At 44.4% G+C, this 24,119-nt stretch overlaps 1 protein-coding gene across 1 annotated transcript in view; it reads right to left on the bottom strand.

Moving 5' to 3' along the window:
• The window catches only part of LOC118100681 (voltage-dependent T-type calcium channel subunit alpha-1I), a 122,439-nt gene that overhangs the window by 56,807 nt on the left and 41,513 nt on the right, over nt 1-24,119 (bottom strand). Inside the window, exons 5-9 of the mRNA XM_047337885.1 lie at nt 20,279-20,438; nt 13,160-13,502; nt 12,957-13,049; nt 4,187-4,526; nt 3,701-4,098 (exon numbers count right to left, since the gene is read on the bottom strand). Of these exons, the coding sequence (XP_047193841.1) occupies nt 3,701-4,098; nt 4,187-4,526; nt 12,957-13,049; nt 13,160-13,502; nt 20,279-20,438 (1,334 nt within the window). The remainder of the gene's footprint in view (nt 1-3,700; nt 4,099-4,186; nt 4,527-12,956; nt 13,050-13,159; nt 13,503-20,278; nt 20,439-24,119) is intronic.

The raw sequence follows: 24,119 nt of genomic DNA, 5'->3' as shown, positions 1-24,119 counted from the left end.
GACATTTTACTCCGCATTGATCCAAAAGTCCAAATCGATTAGTGGACGACAAAAGCTTTCACACACAACTACACACCCGCACACACACACACACACATCCGTTTCAGGCAGTAGAGAGTATAGCCCGCAAACATATCCTGGTTTGCTGCAGTCTAAAGACGTATGAGTTTGCTCCCCTCTAACTCACACATAACACATTTTGTCATCAATTATGGATGCTGCAGATGCTTCCATTAAACAGGTCCAACATTTTTCTCTCCCTTGCACCTCGGGAAACAAATTGTTCCCAGGAACGTTCTGGAAATCTCTGATGTAAGAAATCCAGCGGAAGAAAAGCAATTGTTCATTTGATAGAAATTAGCACTTCCCCACACTGCCAGCATGTAGCAAGTCCACTCAGTCGTGTTAACACTTCTGCACTGGCAGGGAAAGGGTTGGATGTATTCATTTATTATTTTTGCCTTCTACCATGTGGCTTTGCAATATACTTCAATCTCTGTTAGTAGCTGTCACTGTCATGTTGTTAATGCGAATCGATGTTTTTCAGCCGCTTTGACATTGTTTGAGTTCTTTTCCCCCTTAAGTCTGTCTGACACACACACACACACACACACACACACACACACACACACACACACACACACACACACACACACACACACACACACACACACACACACACACACACACACACACACACACACACACACACACACACACACACACCCGGAGCTAAATTTGGCACAATCATGATTTCCAGCTCGTCACTCTTCCACACGGCTCCTGTGCAACTTCAACAATGACACTTCTGACATTTCACCGCCCCAGAATGAAGGAGCACTGTGTGTGTTTTGCGTTTTACACGTCTTGCTGTGTGTGTCTGTCGCCTTTGTGTGTTTGTACTGCTGCATGTATGCATGTGTGTGTTTGTCGGTACTAATGAGTGTTTAGCGGTGTGAAAACACTGGCTAATGATGCGTGGCCACCAGTGTCGGTAACGATGTGACGGCCGACCGCTGTTTGCAGACCAGCCCAACAGCACTGGCAGCCCCTGGAGATCCATTACAGCAGACCTGGGAACAGATCTGAGGACGTGCGTTTTTCTGGTTGGCTGATGTATGGAATAAGATAACAAGAGCTGGGGTTTGATGTCACACGTAGGACTCACAGCGGATTTAGGAAAGTGAACATTATGTACTTCTGAAACGAGCTAAATAAAAAGTTTAAACTACCGAACCAATGTGGTAACTTACAAACCAAAAGCTAGTTCTATATGTCGGTGAAGGCAACTGGTGGGTTCAGTAGGTGGGTTTATTTTTCCCAATGCATTGATCGTCTTTTAATGTCGATGAAGAACAGCCTCACAACAGTGTCTCAGCTTCTGCCTAATTCGAATCCTTGTGTGTTGCATTAATCTTCATTTTTTTTTGTGCTTTTATTTACTCTCCTCTAAAAACCCAATTATAATTTTATTTTTGATTTCTCCGACCTACTTTTCTTTGCTCGTGAAAAACAAACATGGTTTATTTCTGCTGTTCGGTGAATCGAATTTGCATATAACGCCGTCCCCTCCCCCCCCCCGAAAGAATCTGAAACTATGTGGGTGTTGTTGAGTATTTTGACTGTGACCACGGCTGCACACACAGCTCACACCAATCGGGATATTTCTTTCTCTTATATTTACTTTGGCAGCGAAAGACAAGCGTTTAGCAGCGTTGTTTGATCTCTATCCATCCCTGTCAAATCTCCAAAGTGCCCGTCACGCTGCTGCTGCATTATTAATCCCCGACCAGATGTTGAATCCTCTGAAGAGTCTTCTCACCTGAGCAATCGGAGAAACCGGCGTTCCCGGGAGTTATGATCACGCTTGTGATGTCAAGAACAATTCATGGTCCATTCTGAACCGATGGGAGTTCTCTACACGACAGAACTTTGAACGTGAGCTGCATCCGTCTCAATTAAAAACAGCCAGTTTATTGTCTAAGCTTTCAGTCATACACACTAAACTATTACAGACATGACGTGTTTTGCTAAAGGGCAAAAAAACAGTTTCTTCTCCCGACTAATACGAGAAATGAATCTTCGATATTTTTACCTCGACAAAGTGATTTGCCAAGTTTTATTTTTAACTTTGTTTTCAGCAGGCACTCCTCCAACGACACAACCGTCTTACTAACATTTCCATATGTCTCCAGATGCATAATTCATCAGTGATGTTGTCACTACAGGTATATTCACACAGGGACCGAATATGAGCCGCTCATGTGGCAAACTATTTTCCAGCTCAGTGAATCTTTAAAACCTTTAATGAGAGAATACAACGTTGTGGAATTGCTCTGTGGCAGTTGAAACAATATATATCTAATTACATAGTTTAGATATAAGAATAAATAATCAGAAAATCTTCCAACAATGCTCCAATATTGTGTGGTTGCTTAACAAAGTCGTTGGTGGCACGTGTCTGCAATTCAAGCACATGCATTTGGACTTTCATTTCCCTGTCGGCTCCTCCACAGCAACACAGCCGCTGAGCTCTGATGCGACAGGTGGAAGCGTCTCTCAGCAGGACGGTGATCACGGCGATGAGACGGATTAAGCCTCTGATGCCATTGTTCACACAGACGGAGGCATGACTCCGGTTTGTTAAACAGCGCAGACATTCCAGCTCGCTACTTCCTCCCCATTACAGAAGCACAGTCTCTCCCCGCCCCTCTTCTTCTTCTTCTCTCTATTTTTAGCCGCCCCCGAGATGAGAGACGACCCACCACTGCGGCGGTGGCAGGCGTGAGTGGGCGGTGGCACAGCGAGAGTGAAAAATATTGATGGAAAGACAAAGATTGCACAAAGCTGAGCGACACAAAGAGACAGGATATGGGGGGGGGAGAGGGAATAAAACAAGTCGAAGTTAAAAGACACCCCTCGTTTGGAGTGTGATCTGAGGTTCTAGAGGTTCTACTAGAGGTTCTAGTCCCCTTTCGAGACCAAAGGATTATTTATTGTGCAGATACGTTTACAAAAATGGACGGAGGACAATCTGTACTTGTTTGTTCTCAACCTGCGAGCAGACATTTATTCTTTTGGCCTGACAGCCATATTATACAGGGTAGAAGAAGAAGAGGTCCGGTAAAAAGAGAGATAGATGTAAAAAAGAGGTTTGGAAATAAGACAGTGGAATGATGATGTGTTAACTGGTCGGTTCAGTTAAAAAATAACTGTACGCTCAGAGAGAAGCTGCAGATATTCAAACAACTGCTGTGGATTCCCCCCATTCACAAACCTGCATCGTCAGCTTGCTAGTACACACACACACAAATGTAATTAAATAAATAACAACAAGAACAGCATTACTGCTAATGGAGGTAATCCTCCCTCCGAGCATGAGGGAATCTTCCTGTTGTGAAAGTTGTGAAAGTAAAGTTCTTCACACAGAGTTTTAATCAGATAGTGTTTCCACTTGCCAATCCAGAGAAATGTGATTATATGCAAAAGTCTATAGTGTGTACACGTAACCTATTGGGAAAGAGACTTGTCCTATACTTACTTTAGACAGAAGAAGATTCCCATGTGTTTAAGAAAAGTCTCAACTAGTTCTTGATGAATTAACTAATGTCTTATTTCCACATAAAGAGAGAATTACACAGATAATGCAGAAAAGAAAGAGAATAAATGAACGAGAGGGAACGGTTGCAGCTGTCCTTACCTGCTCATGGTGTTCGATTCCCATACTGATGGTGTTGATCAGGATGGCGATCATGATGCCCCGGTTGAAGTACTTGCTCTCCACGATGCCCCACAGCTTCCTCCTCGTGTCGCACCACAGATCCTCGCACTGTTTCTTAGGATTACAGCCCCTTGCCCCGTCCTCGTCTTTCTTGTCCTTCTCATTACCACCGGCCTGTACCCCCTCCCTGTCCGTTTCCTCCACAGCGCCCTCCTCTGGCTCCCCACTGGTCGCACTGCGAACGGGTCCCACACCGTCAGTGAGTGCCAGGGCCGCGGCGCACCGATGGCAGCCGTCAGATGCCGAGGCGGCGGTGAGGGCCATGGGTTGACCGGGTGCGGCGTGGTCAGGTTTATTACGGTGGGGACAGGGAGGACCTGAGATGGTGCAAAATGGAGGTTGTTGAATTGTTGAAGTAGTTAAACCACTCATCTAATACCGTCTTCAAATATGAAATGTACATACCGTGCCGCAGCACTGCTCTCCTCTCACGTCCTTCTCGTCCATTGGCCTTCCTCTCCCTCCCTCCTCCTCCTCCCCTGCCTCTTCCAGCGCCCCGGAAGCCGCGAGGTTTCCCCCGCAGGGTGTTGAAGAGGGCCACGGTTTGTCTCCGGGCCTTGCGGATGCAGTGGCAGACCAGCTGGAAGAGCGCTTCGTAGCAGTCCCCGGGTTCACTGGCGAGGGTGGAGGAGGACGAACACCGAGCCCTCTGCTCCTGCATCAGCTGGTGCTCCCGCTGCTTGGTCTCTGAGAACTGGGTGGCGATGACGACCAGGCACAGGTTGATCATAAAGAAGGAACCGACCTTAGGTGGATAAGAGGCAGAAAGAGAATTAGAATGGTTGAATGGTGCTCGAGTGCCGTTTCATATTCTGTCCACTGCCGAGTATGAGCTTAAGTTCCCAGTGTGATTTAAAACGTCACCATTTCCTGACTTGTAAAGGCGGCTTTAGATTTCCTGTGATTCTAATCAGACTTTTGCTCAGTGAGCCTTTTCTTAGGGGTAAAGTTTGTGTCCTACTGAGGAAGGGGATGAGTTACACAGCTCAGATCACACGCACACGCAGCTCAACTCTCTCAGTGATTTAAAGATTAAACTTTTTATAGTAATTGTGCGTCAGCATTGTCTGACTGCCTGGATCTAAAGGGCTTATCACCCAAGGAGGTTCACAAGGACGCTTTGATTCAGTCAGATCGGAGGTAATTTTATTCACACAACACTTTGGGTGAAATGTCATTTGTCTAAAATGATCTGAACACAAAGCCAGCTGGTAAACACACAATTATTTTTGTATCATCTGCAAAACTTGGCATGAAATTGTCCTAGAGCCATATTTTAATATCTGTTAGAGGTGAATGTCTGCCATCGTATAACAATAAGGCTTGAAGTCATAGTAGTTGTAGTACCACAGTAGTAGTAAGTAGTTAGTAGAATAACGAAAACACTTTGTTTCTTTGTGTTGAAACATTGAGAAATGCAATAACTCAACTCGCAACTCTGTGACCTAAATACTTCTCCCACCGAAGAAGAGAAGGAATCTCAGAAAAACAGACATCCTTTGAAAATAAAATGGAAAAGGGGTAATCTGAGAATTTCTGGCGGAGTATTGTGATCACATGATGTTTGTGGAATGGATATTAGGTCTTCAAACGCCATCACACTGACATGAGGAAGAGCCCAAAGACGGTTCGACACAGTTGTTGCTTACATTGTGTATTTAGTGGCAGAGGGACCTGATTTCCATTTCACTTCTTTGTAGCTCGTGTGAAAGAGTTGTGTCGTTTCCTTCTCCCGTTTCTTTTGACATTTGAATCTCTGCAGGTGGTTGTGCTCTCTCTCTGGTGAACTGAGTCTGTCACTGCTCATTATACACACTTCTTTTTACAATACTCCTTAAAAGTTCCAGAACATTTCAGAAGTTTCAAAGCTAGCGAGGGGCAAACAATTTATCCTAGGTAACACATTTGACCACGAGGCGGACGCTCATGATTCGTTAAAATGCTCGTGGTCGGAGAAGATTGTGCGATGCAGCTGAAACCTGAGCTTGAGAATGGCTATCCTTGATTAATAATGAAACAGCTGTTAGCAAAAGAAAGTCGTGTGAGACTTAGAGCAATGTTGAAAGTCCGGGAACAGAAAGGTCACTCTCTCATTCATCAGCTCTTCCTGTTCCCGTTGAACCTGGTCCTGTGCCTCGAAATAACGAGGCCAAGCTTTTGAACCTTTCCTTAAACCTTTATTAAGAATTATTTCTCCGTGTCAGAAAAAACTCAAAGGTATTTGCCGTCTTGCATGTTTAACTTCCTCACTTCTTGCTCCCTTGGTGTTTTTTAGGCTCTGACATGGACATAAGAAAGACAGAGAAAAAGAGAGAGGAAGAAAAACAAGGGAAGGTCACCGAGAGAGAAGCAGCGCTGATGTGGAAAAAGAGGAGGAGAGGGGAAGCGGGAAGCCGGAGAGGGGGATGAAGTCTAACGCTCTCCGGGCTGCGATCAATACTGATTGTGGAGCCTGATAACCCCCTTGTGCTCTCCATCTGAACCCTGGTGACAAAGACTGTGGATAAAGTGTGCGTGTTCAGGCGAACACACAGAACGTGTGCGTGTCTGTGTGTGTCAGTGTGTGTTTTTGTGCACGCTGCTCGTCATCGATCCAGCGCTCCGGTCAGACTGGACTCTCAGACTGAAAGGAAGGCAGCGAGTCCCAGCAGCCCTTCAGCGCCCTCACTGCTCCCATCAAATATTTATACTCACACTCTGCTGGAGCCACTGAAATACAATTAGATCAGAGTGTGTGTGAGTCTGTGAGTGTGTCGTTTTTAGCGTTTGCAAGCAGAGTGACAAAACGCCTGTGTGTGGGGGTGTGTGTGTGTGTGTGTGTGTGAGACTCGGCAAAGAGAATGTGTAGATGACAGCGAGCGGAGAGTTTGATGCTCAGCAGGGGAAACAGAGACGGGCCCCGAAGTTTTACTAAGAATTGAAATGAATCCTCAGCACCGGAGCTCCTCTGATCAATATTTCCTAACAAGGAATCCAATAAATGTGCAGGGAGCGGCTGTGTCTCAAGTGGTCCAAGTGGTAGAGCAAGTGGTCCACTAATTAAACGGTTCGTGGTCAGACCCTTCAGCCGGAGTGTTGAAGTGTCCTTGGGCAAGGCATTGAACCCCAAGTTGCCCCTGATGGCCGTGCTGTTTGTGTGTGAATGGGATGTATGAGCAGTGGTCCAGACATTTGTTAAGTATAACAAACAACATACTGTAACAATATCGTGGGATGAAAAAGAGGCGTCTTCCACGTAGAAAATGCAGACCCAGCTTTTGGTGATAACAGCCGATGCCGGTGTCAATGTGCTGTCTACATAAACACGTGATTTCTGTAGAAGAAAACGTCATGTTGTGAACACATGTGACCTGGGCGATCTTCTGCTGTGTACGTTCTTCATATGTCCTTAATTCAGAGGTCAATAAAAGCACATTCCTACCATGTGATATGGAGGGTGTCAATCGAAACCTCTCCTGAGTTCACAGAGTTCTCTAGAGGCTTTGAACTCCATCTAACTCATTGTTTTCTTTCCACGGGGCTAATGAATGAAAGGAACAAAATGGATAAAATTTGCTAACATCCTAACAAGCTCATTTGCAGTGACAGCAGGCGGCTGTTTTAAAAACCGATGAATCTACAGAGCACGATGTCCCCGGCTCCGAACTGCAGCTACGCCTCTAACAACTGCTGGGAAAAGACATTTCAACAGCGAGCAGCTATAGAATGAGATATTTTGTGATGTTTTCAACAGGGAGGTTTTACAAAGTCCCATCTCTGCGTGTGACACTGAGGTTACAGCTACAAGCCTCCAGCTATACGAGTACATCTACTAATGCTCAACGTCCTCAAACACCAGCTACTGGGTCAGTGGTGGGTTGTAGGGATGAGTTTGATTTACCGGTTCCATCTGGATCTGGGTCCAGGTGGACAAAACACCCAGATTCATTAAGCTCCAAGGTCGACGAATCCCTAATCGAGTGGTTCATAATCCTCTGTTTAGTCAGTCGCTCCGACAGAACGGACACACAACCTGATTGTAAATACACACTAAAGCACAGGGACGATGGACAAACATGGCAGACCAGCTTTAAGCGCTGTAAAGTCAACACCACCAGTGAGGGACGTGATGGATTCGCAGGAGGCTTCACAGTGAAGCTGTTTAATGTCCGTCATGCTGGAGACGCCTCAGGTGCCCTTCAGGTAATGTCAGCTGCAGCTTACATACAAAAAACATCCGCAGTTTAATTAGAGGATGTTCCCTTGATGATATTTTCATATGATTTAATTAATATTTGTTTAACTGTGCTGAATGTCCGTCTGTGTCTCCTGCAGCTGGGAAGCGAATGACTGTGACACAGCAGAGATAATATCTGTGGAAATACACTTCACACTTAACCATATTGTTAAATATTAAATTAGTATAATTTTGTCCTGATAAACATTTGTTGCTGTGCTTTTTAAAACGATCATTTGCACATTTACATTAATTAACCTCATTAACCACCAAACAAACCACTTTAGTGGATTCGATAACTGGATTCAGATTCTATCAAAGGCCATTGAACCCCATTTCTAAGAGGTTGTTTAGAACTGTAATTAAGATCCAATGAAGAGCTGGAGCTCATGGATGTAGCCTATTTAATTTAATTTAAACAGAATTTTGTGCATTATACTCCTTTACTTCACTTATGTCACATCCCAGGGTCATTGATGGATCTTCTGTATCAGATGCTTAATAGACTTTGTGGGAATAGCACATTATTAATTAAGATCAGAGGTCTGTGTCCGTATCTATTATATAAAGATGGATGACGTGACTGTTCCCAAAATGTGAATCCAAAGTGTCTGTATAGGTCTTAACCCTGCCTCCTCCATGTTAGAGTATTGGACGTGGACCAAACTAATAAAGTTACTTCTCAGTGTTCACGGTTCTGATGAGTTTGGTTTTAATTAGTTATTTGATGATGTAAAAACGAGGTGAAACATCATGATTGACAACTGAGACAGTGTATGGATGGATTCTGGGTCCATCCCCCTGATCGGTCTATTTTGTCTTCATTTCTGTATCGTGGGAGGAGGTGGAGACAGTCTGATGAACGTTAATACCAGGTATCAGCAAAGGGTGGTGCATGGCGGCCTAGTGTCAAATCAAGAGGCGCACCACACTGTGCAGCTCCGTGACAAAGCAGGTGGAAGCTGGTATTTCTGGATGTTAAACCTTAATTCCTCGGGACTGAGCTATTTTCCATGCAAAGCCTTTAATTCCACGGAGTCCTTTTGTCTAAACTGCTCCACATGACGTTAATCAGCACAGAGCAACAGCTTTAGCTCTCTCCATCTTTATCGCACTTTTTTCATCTGTCTCGCCATCTGTCTCTCACAGTTTTCATCTCGCTTCCTTCTTGCTCTCGCTCGTATCACTCGCTCCTCGTCCAACGCCGCCTCTCTCTCTCTCTCTCAGTGCAATTCAATTTCACACACCTAATCTGCATGAATGCAACGTGAGTGAAATTGAAAAAAAGCAACTCGAATACAAACCTCTTGTCTCCTACCCTGTCTCTGTGTCTGTCTCTGTCCCTCCCCCACTTTCGTCGCTCCACGGGACACGTCTCTGGAGTCCTTACAAACTGAGGAGAGGAGGATGCTGCACAGACTGTTGAACTTCAGCTCCACAACTTCCGAGACAAACAGTGGATCACTTTCAGGAGATTTCCTCAGCCCCACTGTGACAGTGAAGACGCAGCGTCCTCATCTCCACAACCAGCTCCGAGGTCCAGAGACGTCTCCAGCACAGATCCAGCCTTGCTGAAACTTTAGCTGGTGTCACTGGTTCTGACGCTGCTGCCCCAGCAGAGCAAATCAAAGAAACTCTGTCAGGTAGACTGTGTATTAAGATGGACGACATGTCTCCACTTCCTCTCCAATATCTAGAAATGAAGCCAAAATATGCTGGATACGAGCGCGGCCATCTTGTGGCGATGCTGCCAATTTGTGCCAGTGTTTGCACAGTAGTGATCGAGGGATGGGGACATGGTAGAAGTCCAACCAGTACAAGTGCTCGACAAATCCTGAGTCAGTCTCTGCTGTCAATCAAGGCGTTTCATGCTTCCTGAAGAACGTGCAACAACAATGATAGAACAACCTAAACTGACAGAGACCATCTTGTTTTGACGTGTCGCTCACTGTGAATTTTTAGTGCGCTCCATGTCCCATCCACTAACATGGAAGAGGAGGAATGTTATGCCGTCACATCGTCCATCTTAAGACACAGCGTCGTCACAAGTCCAGGAGGTTGTGGATGCATCGACCTGCAGGAGCCTCTCCTCCATCAGGACGAGCTGGAATGTGACACCGTGCTCAGTGACGTTTAATTTTAAGAACAACTTGATTAAAAGTCTCCTCATAAGACTCAGTGAGATGAGGACAGGCAGAGATATGAGCTTTCAACATGAGAACAGCAAAAGACTTTCCTTGAAACATGTTGTTACAAAGCCGACAAGAGACTGAGACTGAAAAATCACACATGCAACAGCTGCAGCGAGAATCGTGCCACGATACTTAGTCTAAATCCAGATGAATAACAACACATTCATCTTGAGAAACACTGCACAGTGGAGATTTTCCTCCTCCAGGCGTCTCTGCTTCAGGAGAAACATCAGCTGACGATGTGTTTAAATTCTTACAACTCAGTTGACTTTGAAAGCATCGAAAAAACACCATGTCCATAAACTGCACATCCATAACACCAGCTGCAGTGATGGACAGTTGTTGTGGTCAGGGTCTCACTTTGCATCGAGCACCACGACCCTTCAGGTTACAACTTTCAACGCAGACTTTCATCTGTACTTGAAACACAGTTAAATATCCTCTGCTGCCAAACGTGGTTTCCTGCCAGCAGCAGCAGGTGTTGCTGGTTGTTTGCCAAGAGCTTCAACAATCGTGTGTTGCAACGCGAGAGGTGAGATGAGGCCTCAGAGCAGCATCATCCTCCCGTGCTGACCCGAGGGCAGCCTGCATGCTACAGTGACTCACTAACACAGAGTGGTTCTACGAGATAGGAAGAGATGGAGCTCGGGGGTTAGCATCAGATCAGAGGAAGAAAAAGAAGTGGTAGGAAAAGAAGCCAAATAAGAATTAAGGGCTAGTGATGCTAATGTGGCTACAGCACCTGAGAGATTAATGCTAAGTATTTATGATTATTTCTGTCATTTAATGCTTTTCTCATCACACTGAACAGACTTTTCTACAATGGCAGGAAGTGTTTTTATTAGTTTGAATGCACCGTGTAAAGTACAAAAACTTTGTATATCCTAAATATACTGCAGAGTATAAACTTCCCTTGCATTAATACTACATGATTCTGAACGTAGGGGGACGGTACGACCCTCTGATGCTGGGATCAGTGCTTCTGCTCCAAATCCACTCCCTGATTTCAAGCTGACACTCAAGTCCGCCACCAGCTTTCTTTTCTCTTTATCAATCCACTTGTACATCCATCCCTCTCTCGTCCCTTTCTCATCCCTCTCTCATCCCTTTCTCGTCCCTCTCTCATCCCTCTCTCGTCCCTCTCTCGTCCCTCTCTCGTCCCTCTCTCGTCCCTTTCTCGTCCCTCTCTCATCCCTCTCTCGTCCCTCTCTCATCCCTCTCGTCCCTCTCTCGTCCCTCTCTGCCCCTCTCTCGTCCCTCTCGTCCCTCTCTCATCCCTCTCTCATCCCTTTCTCATCCCTCTCTCGTCCCTCTCTCATCCCTTTCTCGTCCCTCTCTCATCCCTTTCTCGTCCCTCTCTTGTCCCTCTCTCATCCCTCTCTCGTCCCTCTCTCGTCCCTCTCTCGTCCCTGCTGCTCTTCCACCCTCTTCATCACTCACCGTATTTCCTCCATGCTTTCCATACCACCTCTCCATCTATACCTAAACCCCTTCGCTCTATTCTCACTCTCGTTTCGTCATCTTTTTCCGTTTCCTACTTCTCTTCCTGTCCTCAGCCACTTCCTTCCTTTCCTCCTGCTTCCTCCGCACCTCAGTGATGTTTTCACACCGAAAGGCATCAGTGATATCGGCTGTAGTGAGGCAGGTTTAGCTGCTCGATGTAGCAGTGTGGGAAAGCGTCCTGTTATGTGTGTAAATGAATTATCCGTGCATTTCCGCGTGACTGGGAATAATGAGTCGAGCGACAGATATATGAATGATGCTCAGGATACTGCTCAGCAAGAAGAAAAGGGGGAGCTGAAATGAAGGCAGTAGTGGATGAAGGGAACCAGGAGATAAAAGGAAAGAGAGGAAGAAAGGAGGTTAAGGAAGCGAGTGACACACAGAGAGTGAGGTGGAGATGAGGAAGGGAAGGAAGGGAAGAAGTGTGCATGCGTACAGATGCCGGGAGAAGAGGAAGAGAGGTGCAGTGATTGATGGAGTCAAAGGAGAGGAAGAGAATAAGGAACGGAGAGAGTGTTGACGAGACAGGAGGAGAGGAGAAGAGAGGCGGCTGTGTCTGAATCTGAAGGCAGGCAATTAAAAGTGTAATAAAAAAAACAAAACAAGGCAGCCCCTGGGTTAGAGAAGTAACTGGGACTGGCAGTCATGCTGCATTATGATAACAATTACAAACACACACACACACACACACAAGAAGACGCACCACACGTACACCCATCTCAGCACACACACACAGAGAAGCTGGAATTAAAGTGTTTTAACTGAACAAAAGCAGGATTCTTCAGGGATTTAAGCTTTTCACTGTGACACTGACATCCCTCTGAGTGTGTGTGTGTGTGTGTGTGTGTGTGTGTGTGTGTGTGTGTGTGTGTGTGTGTGTGTGTGTGTGTGTGTGTGTGTGTTTGACTGAGTGAGAGAGGGAGAGAGAGAGAGCAAGAAGGGTGACAGCGTTTATTTGCAGTCATCTGTAGCATGGCAACAAAAACAGGAAATGTAAAAATACGCAGGTTTGGAAAAAATGCAGCATCTACAACTTCACTGGATTTACTTGTGTGTATGTACTTGAGTGTGTATTCATGTGTGTTATCGATGTTTACCAGCATCTGAGTGATATGATATTTTACATATGTCTTTCTTTCTCTCAGGATCATGAAGATTTTATCCATCTCATGTTCAGAGATAAAATGTTGATTAAACTTAAGTTTCTTACATGTGTTTTTCTGTGTCATGATGAATACAGATGTGTTATTTGTGTGTGACTCACAATGATGAGCAGGATGAAGTAGATGAAGTTGTAGAAGGAGTGTGCGTCCATCACATAGTACATGATCTCCACCCAGCCCTCCAGAGTGATCACCTGCAGGCGAGGAAACACAGTGAGAGTGGAAACTCGAGGGTATGAAAAGAAAAGCAAGCAGTTTGTTCGTTAGTGTGTTCACGTGCTTCTACTCGCTCCAGAAGTCCCACCTGAAAGATGACGATCCAAGCGTAGGCGATGTTGTCGAAGTTGATGGCTCCTTTGTGGGGGTTGCTGTGTCCGGTGTGACACCTGGTGTAGTACTGGTTCCAGTTGACACACAGCCCGGCTACACTCACGCTGCCATTGGCCAGAGGCTCGGGGCTCAGGCCCAGCGACTGGCGGTACAGGGCGTCGTCTTTGTCCAGGCAGCACGTCCGGCCCCCCTCGCGGCGAGCCGGGACGTCCGTGCAGGACATGATGCCGTTGTCGACCGGCAGGGAGCAGATGAAGGGCCGCTCGTCATCCTCGTCAGCCATGTAGTAGGGTCGAGGTAGATTGATGCCTGTGGAGCTGGAGACAGAAAGTGGTGGAAACTTTGGGTAAATTCAAATAAGTTGAACGGGAAGGGTTAACGTTTACAGGAATCCTGAGCCACGTGAAGAGATAGAGGGAGAGAGGAGATAGGAGGCAGGTACAGATGGTATAAGTACACATAATCTCCCACATAACTCCATTTAAAAACATGGAGACGTGTTCATTCACGCTCGTTTGCCACGGCAGCTTTAGACAGAAGAAAACCTCTCGTCCTTCATGGCTGTTTCCAGCACTTTAGTGGGTGTGAGACTGGAACTGAAGGGATAAAACATAATGATGATGGACAGAGAAATGAGAGGAGGAAATGACACAGAGACAGAGAGTGATGGACAGACGAGAGAGAGAGAGAGAGAGACAGTTAATGACCAGTCTCACAACAACACAGCTTCCCAGACTCCAAACTGATTCAATCAAACTAAGACACGTGCGGGCAAATGCAAGATGTAATTAAAGGCTGAAGGAGTTTTCGTTTAGATACGTTTATCAATCAGAAAGAAAAGGTTACTTAACACACAGCAATGTGGCATAACAGGTCAGACACACACTCACACACACACGCACACACACACACACACACACACACACACACACACACACACACACACACACACACACACACACACACACACACACACACACACACACACACCGCTCTTGATATCATTTATTGTATTTTACTAGTGTAGTAAACTTGGCAAAATTGTATTTCAACGCTTTGTCAACACTGTTATTTGAAATGTTCACGCCAATAAAACACTATTGAATTGAATTGAACTGAAATGTGTGAGAGAGAGAGAGAGAGAGAGAGAGAGAGAGAGAGAGAGAGAGAGAGAGAGAGAGAGAGAAGAAGAGAGAGAGAGAGATGATGACAGGTCCGACTGTTCAACCCACACCTTCACCCCATCAATAAAGGCCTCGACCAATTCCTTTGCTCCTGATCTTGTATTTATTCAGCCACAAGCTTATACACATAAAACATATAGAATATTTATATTGTGACGACGACTTTCAGGGATTTAGGAATAAACGCCGGATAAATAAATCTGCTGAGCTGTGATATGCTGACAGTAAATGAATACAACACTTATCTTTGTTAAATGAGTTCAAGTGGGAGCCACGAATTAAACTTCTGCTTTTCAAAAGATGTTGGACGGGAAACAGCCTGATACGAGCGGAGGAAGCGAGGGAAGCAGAGGAGGAAGCACGACAGGAAGACGTGTGAGAAAGCAAATGGAAAGATGGAAGGAGGAAATCGGAAGAGGATGGAACGAGAACAACAAAGTTGAATGGCACATAAAGAAGGAAGGGAGGTTACACAGGAGAATACAAAGCAAGACAAGAAAAACTAAGAAAACTACGGGAAGCTGAAAAAGAAAAAGGAGTGAGGGTGTTTTTCCTCGTAATTACAAAAGGAGCAAGGTTGAGGCTAAAGAGGCCGAGCATCTGTGAGACGGCTCTTTAATCTGAGAGTGGGCTGCTATTTAAAGGGCAGACGGCAGAAAGAGATACGGATGAATACCGATGTTGGTTAGCAATTACGTCCGACCTGGTATTTGAGGAGGCTCGATGGAGGCGTCGTCAGGCTCTTTCTCTCTGTGTATTGTGCTGCACTGAAAAGAAGCTATTATCAAGCTCACTGACCTGAGGAGCTGTGCATGCGTCTGTTGTTAGAGGGGGGTTGGGGGTGGGGGGGTAAGATTTATAGGGAAGCTCTGGATTTCTTGTGACCTGGTCTCTATTTCCTCATCTTTGTTTCCACCCACATCATATGAATTGATTATGGACAAAACCTCCTGAGCTGCTTCACGGCAGAAACATCCTGACATGTCGGAAATACTGTAACTACTTGAATTTCTGGTTCGAGTACTAGTTTTCTGCCTCCGCCAACACGTACAAGCTACATAATTATTTCTATAGACTCACATTAGGTCACTGTGACATTCGACCACTGAATTCTAGTTAATCTAGTTCATCAAGGGAAAATTCAAGAGGCCAGAAACATGGTTGTGTGATGTTTTGTAATCTGTGAGTAAAAAAACATTTGGGCCAAATTTGAAACGATTCTCTCGAAAAGTTCTTAGGAGACAAAAAAAATGGGTTTTGTGCGGAAGAGGAAGAATCCGTCTCAGTCCGTCCAAAGTTTCACAAACAAACAATCCACCCGTCACCTCCTCTGCAGCTAATTGAGTCCAAACATTGTTAGGAGGCCAGAACACATTCAGAAAGAAAGTGAGTGGAGCAGCAGATGAGGAGAATGTCAGCAAAACGCCTCAGACATAACAAGTTAGAGCAACTTTTTAAAGGCTGAGCTGTGGAGCGTTAGTTCTAGTGCAACATTTAATGAAGACTAAAACCGCGTTAAACAACAAACAAACAAACTTTCTTGGCCCATGTCCTTCCACCAGGTTCTGTGGAAATCCAAAGACGTTAACTCAGCAAAGAGATGGTTTCTGGTCTTTCACATGTCGGCTTCACACGCAGCATATTGTGTGTCCGGATGAACATTACAGTGTGTGTCTGCATGAATGAGCAACATCTGATCTCCTGTTGATCGGCAGTGTGCTCTGCTGTTTGGCTTTTTATCTCATTGCTGAACCAGAGGCCTGAGAACGGCGAGTGTGCATCAGGAAAAAAAAAGAAAAAGTGACCATCCACCCACTTATTCTCCTCAAATCTCCACCGTGACACGGCCACAAATCCAGCGACGGCAGATATCACAGTCGCGCTTATTATCGGATTCACCAGCGGCCGCGTGCCTCTGTGTACCGAGGTGATTTACCTTCGCCACCAGACGGTGTCCGGCGGACGGCAGGGATTTCACACCCGAGGAGACGTTGGGCTCCGGACAGCAGCAGCAGCTTCAGCTTAAGTGATTCATATAAAAACTGCACTTCCACATTCTGAGGTCCGATCCAGAACCAAAGAGAAACAAACTTTGCACGTTGAAATTGACTGAAATTCACTCAGGTGGGTCAGGACATCCCACGATTACATCTCATCTCTGAGTTGGTTACCATGGCGATGGCCCAGCCCAACAGCTTGAGCAGCATCCAGCTCCGACATCCTGTGGATTTCCTCTCCCCGGGCAGACTCCCAGTTATTGTCTGAGCCCGTGTGCCTTCCCTCTGGTCTTAGCTGTTCCCTTAATCAGAGAGATATTTGGGAACAAGCAGCACCTGCTCACATCGCCGTTTTCCTTTTGCTCTTACCAGGGGTCGTGAGGACAATTATCATAATTCAAGGCTGATGAGCGATCAGAGGTGATTAACAGATATCGCACTTCCAGAGTTTAATATACAGCTGAAGTGAAATGCATTCTGGGAAACACGAGAGCTTTAAACTGAGATCAAAACACTTTGATACACGCGACAAAATAACTATTGTTTTTTAAATCCCCTTGTCTCGTCTTCTTATCTGACAAGTTGGTCTATGGTTGCTAATATGTAAATGTGGATTTGGAGAACGATTCCTGCGACGCGCTAATTATGGGGAAAATAGAAACAAGTGTTCAATTACTACTCTCCCAAGTAATGAATTGATGTTAATTGCAGAGCTGTATTCTTCAGTCTCTCCGTCGGGGAACAGCAGGTCAGCTGAACACTTCAAGAAATGTTAAATTCATCTTGAACCGAACGTGCAGTTCATCAGATGGAGGAAACAGTTTTAACTGGAGTTAAAGGGGGTTTCCTCTGAAAGGGATTTCTTATTAATTAAACACAACTAATAGTATTTCATTATTGGTCTCTATTATTATTTATAATCTGCAATAAAGTACCCTACAGGAACTTATTAAAATAATATAGACTAAGAATTATCGATTATCTGTATACCTCGAAGTTTTGGGGGTTTGGTTTATCTTGCATTGTTTTGTATTTAACTGTAAACTGGGTTCTGTCTACTGGAATAATGTCACCAACATATAAGCAAAAACATATAGACTGTATAGTATATAAAGTTAAACATGACAGCCTCCTCCATGTTCTTGAAGTTTGTTTTTAATTAGTTATTTGATGATATAAAACAGGGTGATGACATGTCATGATTGACAGGTGAGACTGACTCGTGATTGGTCGACTTCGTGTACGGGCAGGACGACTCTACTGTTTGTACAACAATGACTTTGAGGCTCGTCATTCTTTATTTAAAGTCTATAATCGAACATGACAGCAAATATGAAGAAGAAATGCTTTTGTAATTGTGATTCTCTCCCAGGGTTAAGATCCCTGAGAACCTGATTCATGTCTCAGTCCTCTGGGTGTTTGCATTGCTCGCTTTTTAATGTAGATAAATACTGAAAAGAATAAAGACACAGTTCTTCAGAATCCTTTGTGTAATCAATGTGAAAACTATTGCAAATATCAATAGTTATCATTATTTATAAAACAATTCAATTGTAGCTCTTGTGATTTAAAACTTGGACCATTTCAAATTGCAGTTGAGTTTTCTGGGTAAAAGTTGTAGGAGGTTGACATTTGAGTGACAGCGGCCGGTTCAGCTCCTGTGCACAAACACATGCAGATACACACTCTGACACACACACACACACAGAAACACACAAACAGGAGAGTGAATCCCTGCGCTGCCGAACAACTCGAGCAGAGTGTGTAGACGTAGCTCAGCCTGAACCAGCAGCAGCATTTGCACTCGTCTGATTTTGAAGCGACATGACAGAGGAGTAATTGAATTTCTGACACTTTAACCAAAACAAACAGCCCAGAGCCACTGAGACACAGAACATCAGAGCAACACAACGCTATCACCACAACAAAGCTCTCACGCATGCAGCGGAATACGATTCCAGCCCAAAGGAAGGGGAAATGGAGAAAAGATACAAGAAGCATTTAAAAAGGAAAGTGCGTGCAGTTGTCAGACTGTAAAGGTTAGAGGTACAGTACATTAGCATCCTACAGCTCAGACCTTTTCCAAATATACCCTGCAGAGGATATTCAATTGTGTGTATCGGTGGGGGAGATGTGTGCATGCATGAATGCGCATTGTATGTTCAAGGGAAAATGTGCGTCTGTGCACGTGCACAGCAGGGAATTGGTTTTAACGTTACTTGTCATGTGCACAGGTGCTTTGCCAACGTGTGTGAGGGAACAGAAAAGTTTACTTTCTCGGAACAACACAGTGAAACAGATCAGCAGCTTCATCTTCTTGAATGAGCTCAGCAGCGGATTCGGTGAAACTGAGCGTGGTTTCTTTTCCCGCTGCACAGCTTGAGGTCTCGGCCTCGCGGAGAAACCCGATAACTCCTGAGCGGAGCTGCAGGGGAGTCGTTCGGAACAAAAGTAACACCGATGTAAAAATAGTTGGAAAAGTCGAATATCTCACACATGAATGAGCAGGAGTTCTGACCTTAATAACACAGGCCGGAGATACATATATATAATTATTAAGTGTAGTTTAAATACTGACAATGATGAGATGTACTTTTTAAAATGATGTTAAATCATGGAAAAGATAGAATGAAAATTTGAGCTTTGTACATATGTAAACTCTGTGCTCCTGCTACCTCCTTTCTTAAAATCCATTCACACACACACAAGCAAACACCTAAAATCTGCAGGTGAACTCAAGCAACTCAAATGTTTATTATATTATCAATGTGCCACATTAAGGTCGATATCAGAGGCTGCGTTCAGTCGACGGATGACATCAAATTTTAATGTTCAAACGCCCAAAAAGTCTCAGTTTGTGATTATCTGACGAGGACTTTCTGTACAAATATAAATTAAGAATCTTGTCCATCAGGAGCAGTCGAAAAGTCAAAAGTTGTTTTAAACTCCAAAAACCTTTGTGTTTTTGCTCCATGTTAGTGTAGAAGGAAACTATTATAAAATGTTCGTTACTCCTTCACGGTCATAAGATTCTTTTTCAAACTATTTCTTTACCTGATCCGTGGCACATTGAGAAAACCGTCAGCAGCCATCTTGGTGTAACGAACATGCTGCGGTTGTGCTCTCCGTTATTTTATCAATCGCGTCGCTGCTGCTGAGATAAATATTTGTGATTTGCCCGACCAGCTTCAGGACGGGTGGATCGATTCTGAATGGAAGGTGGAACAGACACCTGCGCTAAAAAACACTGTTAGAGATCAGACAGAGGGAAGCAGAGGGTCTGTGTGTGTGTGTCTGTGTGTGTGTGTGTGTGTGTGTGTGTGTGTGTGTGTGTGTGTGTGTGTGTGTGTGTGTGTGTGTGTGTGTGTGTGTGTGTGTGTGTGTGTGTGTGTGCACACCTTTATGCCTGACTGGGGACTGACTCGGAGATAATTATATTTGCACTTTGCAAATTTCGGTCGGCAATCAGCCTCATTATATCAGCACTATCAGAGAGAGAGAGAGAGAGAGAGAGAGAGAGAATTATTTAGTTTCTCTCTCTCTCTCTCTCTCTCTCTCTCTCTCTCTCTCTCTCTCTCTCTCTCTGGTTTTATCAGTAAATTGATTCGACGATGTAATTAATCTTCTGGTCACACTGAGGGAGGGCAGGTAATGTGAGGAGGGACGACAGACTGACCCGTGAACACACACACGTAGCTGTAGCGTGTCGTTTTAAACTCGTAATCACTTTTTCATCAGCGTATTATCGGTTAATTAAAACCAAAACTGGAAAGAAATGGAAATTCTCTCATGACATAACTTTGTTCAGACTCAGAAAGCAAAAACATCAGACACACAAACAGCAGAGAAACATTCGACACACTCCCTTCAGCTTCTTCTTTCACACACAGACACACACACGTGGTGACTCACAGCGTGAAGTTCTCCTTCAGGTAGCAGCGGTTCCTCAGCAGCCCCGCCCACAGCTGCACGCCGATGATGCCGAAGATGAAGAAGACGAAGAAGCAGAGCAGGAGGACGTTTCCCAGCATGGGCAGAGTGTCCAGCAGCAGGTTGACCAGGATACGCATACCTACAGACACACAAAGACATGTATCTCATCACACATGGCACAGTGTCGAGGCTCAAACCTCTGCTCTTCTCCTGAAGGGAATACAACCCACAACCTTTAAATCAAGAGGCTGCAACTCGTTACTCATAACCAAGTAGATTAACCGATGTAAACCTAACATTTGAAGGGCTGGAGCACAGTGAGCTGAACTTGTACTTGTCCCCAAAACTGCATTTATGCAAATGTTATTTTCTCAGTTTTAATTTCCTCTTGTGTGTTATGTGGTATCTTTTAAATGTAAAAATGTCAGTGCTCAGTCACGCTGCTCCCTGGAAACTCTCCAAACTAAACTCTGGACTTTTCTTATTTGTTCTACACCAAGGTTTATTTTGGTAACTCATCCAACTTCCACGTCCTTTTCCTCTTTTAGTGTTTTATCTTTTTAAGTGTTTCTAGGGCAGGTGCAATATTCAACTCACTTTTATTGTGCATTATTATTCTGGGTCTTACACATTTGTGTAGTGTTTCTAGATGTTTGTTGCACAATGTACTGTTCTGCAGCTTCGGTAGCACTTTGGCCCAAGAAAGAATTTCCCCATGGAGACAATAAAGTATATGTGATTGTTAAAAGTAAACTGTGTCCTGCACAACTGAGGGGAGCCAATTGAAGAAAGTGTTGAATCCAGATCATGTGTTCTTCACCAGTTTCCCAGATGTACTGAGACATTATCAGCTTCACTGGAGAGAGGAGAGTTGTTGTGATTGTTCTGTGTCTAACACCCAAACCTCAGAGAAACGTCAGCCAGTTGGAAATCTCCTCATCTTTCCACCTGACTACATCTCTTCTTTTTTTTTTTTGGTCCCGCTCCTCCCACTGTCTTACTCGCGCAGATATTTATCACATTTCATTTCCATATAAGACGTCGTATTAGCATAATTAGCTAATCAATGTCTAATCTCCACACTAATTGTGATCCCACGGCCCATTACATCGGCTCTGATCTCTATAAGGAAAAACCAAACCAGGGGTTAAATTCTATCTGTAGAGTCGATGGAGGATTGATGCAGCGTTTAGCTGACTAATCGGGGGTAAGTGTCGCTGCTCGGAACTTCTCCCAGGGGCCTGCGACAAATAATGGGATGATATGAAATGATTGGAGCAGAGGACGGAAGCTGCGAAGTCGCACAAACAGAAACACAAACGTTTGTTTTTAAAATACAAAACGCCAAATATGTAAAAAGTCAGCCATTAAAAAAGTCTGTTGTGCTGCATTTTAAACATTATGCCTGTTTTCCCATTAGATGGAACTTGCACATCTCCCTGTGGAGTTTGTGGTTTAGCAACAGTCTGCAGGCGTCGTCCAATCACAACTGGAGGATGCACATTTCTCCTGAGACCTTAGATCCCCTGTTAGAAGGTGATGCCAGGGAAATATATTAAATCTCTTTCCCCTTCTCACCCGTTTGGTATAAGCTCGTATGACCTTTGGTGAAACGTGTGCTCGGCCAAGTTTTTCTTCTTCTGATGTTAATATTTGATGATTTGTCGGCTGGTTTCCTTAAATAATTCGCACCTGATTTACAAAGAAAATGTCAAATGAAACATTCTTATTGTAATTAATATCTGTCAATAACCCTTTAGCATTTATTTTGATTAACCCTGAATATTGGGTTAAGCTTCACCTGAGAAATATGCAATGAATCGAGTAGGTTGATCTGAATTCAACTAAATTAAAGGGATTTGAAAGTGAACTGCAGCTGAAGTCTCCCTCGAGTTGGTGCCAGATATTATAAATCAACAGGAGCCAATTTATTTAGAAACATTTGAAAAAAAAGCTTCCATCACAGTGACTGAGTCTGTTTGAAGATACAGACGCAAAAACACACTCACGTGAAAACAGTTGAATCAACAGTAATATTAGTTTTTCAAAATGCAAAGTTGCAGAGTTACTCTCCGAGGAAACAACAAAGACAGAAGGTGAAGGTAAAACGATGCAGAGATTTAAAATTTAAAGTCTATAAAACTAAAAATGCCTCTTTATTAGAACAATAGCATTAACCTGGTTATTTGAAAATGAGATATTAACTATTCTTGACAGCGAGGACATGTTTGTTTTACGTAAAAAAAAAAGCTTCTACAATGGTTGTAATTATCTGCAGGAGACTGTGGAAGCAGCTGCAGGCGGGAGGAGCGAAGGAAAGGTGACAGAGAGAATAAACAGAATATGAATCAGAAGACAGAAGTGGAAGAGGGAGAATCTGCTGACAACCGTCATCTTGGCTGCTGACGGCTGGCGTCTCCCACAGGGGGATTGTGGGTAATGTAATAAACAGGCCGAGTCCTTTAAGCTGTGGCCAGTGGGACTCAGACCTGGATAATTCCCATTAACGCCCCATTAACTGACTCTTGTGCTCACTTCGACACACACACACACGCTCGCCGATAACATGTGTGTGTCTGTGTGTGTGTCGGGATTGTGGCTTTGCAGCTGGTTGTGGTTGAGTGTCTGCATTGATTGTGTGCTGCGTTAGTGGTTCTGCCCGAGTGAAGCGTCGGTGGCTCCGTGTTTGTGTCTCAGCCGCAGCTCGGAGATCGAATTACCCCCGAGATGAGCTCCGTGGTAAATTGTCTTTAATAAAGGAGAGAATTGCTTCTTTATTTATCCAACAAACAAAGAGGAGTGAAACAACCGGCTCTTGGCAGCTGCAGCCGGCACGTTTGTTACAAACTGAGCTTTCTCATCCCTCGGGCTAATATAACTTAAAGGTCCCATATTGTAGAAAGTGACATTTTCATGGATTTGCTTTTATTCTGAAACAGATCTTGGTTTTCTACCAATACTGCAAAAGAACAAAGATAAATCCGCAGAGAAAGAAACTACTTTAAAGCAACAGCATGTAATGTTTACCGAGCAACAGCGCCCCCTGCAGCAACACATGGGGGGCTGGAGCCAATACCCGCTGGTACAGACACAAACATTGGATCCAGAGAACATGATGCCAATCTGAATGTCTTTGGGCCGTGGACGTATTCAGTCCTAGTTGAAAAAAACATTTTGTGGTTGGACGATTTGACATTCGAAGACAATTCTCTTTAAGAATTCAGAACCAAGAAGTTATTTCTACATTATCTGTGCACGTTTAAGACGTAAGTTTAGACGGAGATTGTCGTTACTTTGGCTCAAAGTCCCAGTGGAATAGAACAGAGTCTCAGAAATGAGCTATAGAGTTGTATGCATTAAGGGTTAGTGTGTTGAAGCTTGTGTGTGTGTGTGTGTGTGTGTGTGTGTGTGTGTGTGTGTGTGTGTGTGTGTGTGTGTGTGTGTGTGTGTGTGTGTGTGTGTGTCTGTGTGTGGTCGACTCGAGCTCTGAGGGAAAATGCAACATTAGGATTTATGCCTCAACCAACAGCAGTTCATTATCGTTGAATAAAATTTATTACAGTAGTGTGTGTTACATGGATGTGTGGAACGGCTGCATCATCTCCTCTGCCCCCACCCCGAGATCTAATCAACCCCCCTTTTCTCATCTCGTCTTCCTCTCTCCAGTCCTCTGTCCTTTCCGTCTCTCTCGTCCATTTTATCTCTATTCATCCGACGACTCCCTCCATCCCTTGCACTTGTCTCCCCGGCTCTATCTATCACCGTAATAGCCTTCTCATCTGAGTCTTCCCACATCCCTCCACTCATCATCCCTCCCTTC

The sequence above is a fragment of the Hippoglossus stenolepis genome, chromosome 2, assembly GCF_022539355.2.
Source record: "Hippoglossus stenolepis isolate QCI-W04-F060 chromosome 2, HSTE1.2, whole genome shotgun sequence".
NCBI classification, from domain to species: Eukaryota; Metazoa; Chordata; class Actinopteri; order Pleuronectiformes; family Pleuronectidae; genus Hippoglossus; species Hippoglossus stenolepis.
The sequence above is the reverse complement of the archived record's forward strand: the minus strand, read 5'-3'. Positions and strand labels throughout refer to the sequence as shown.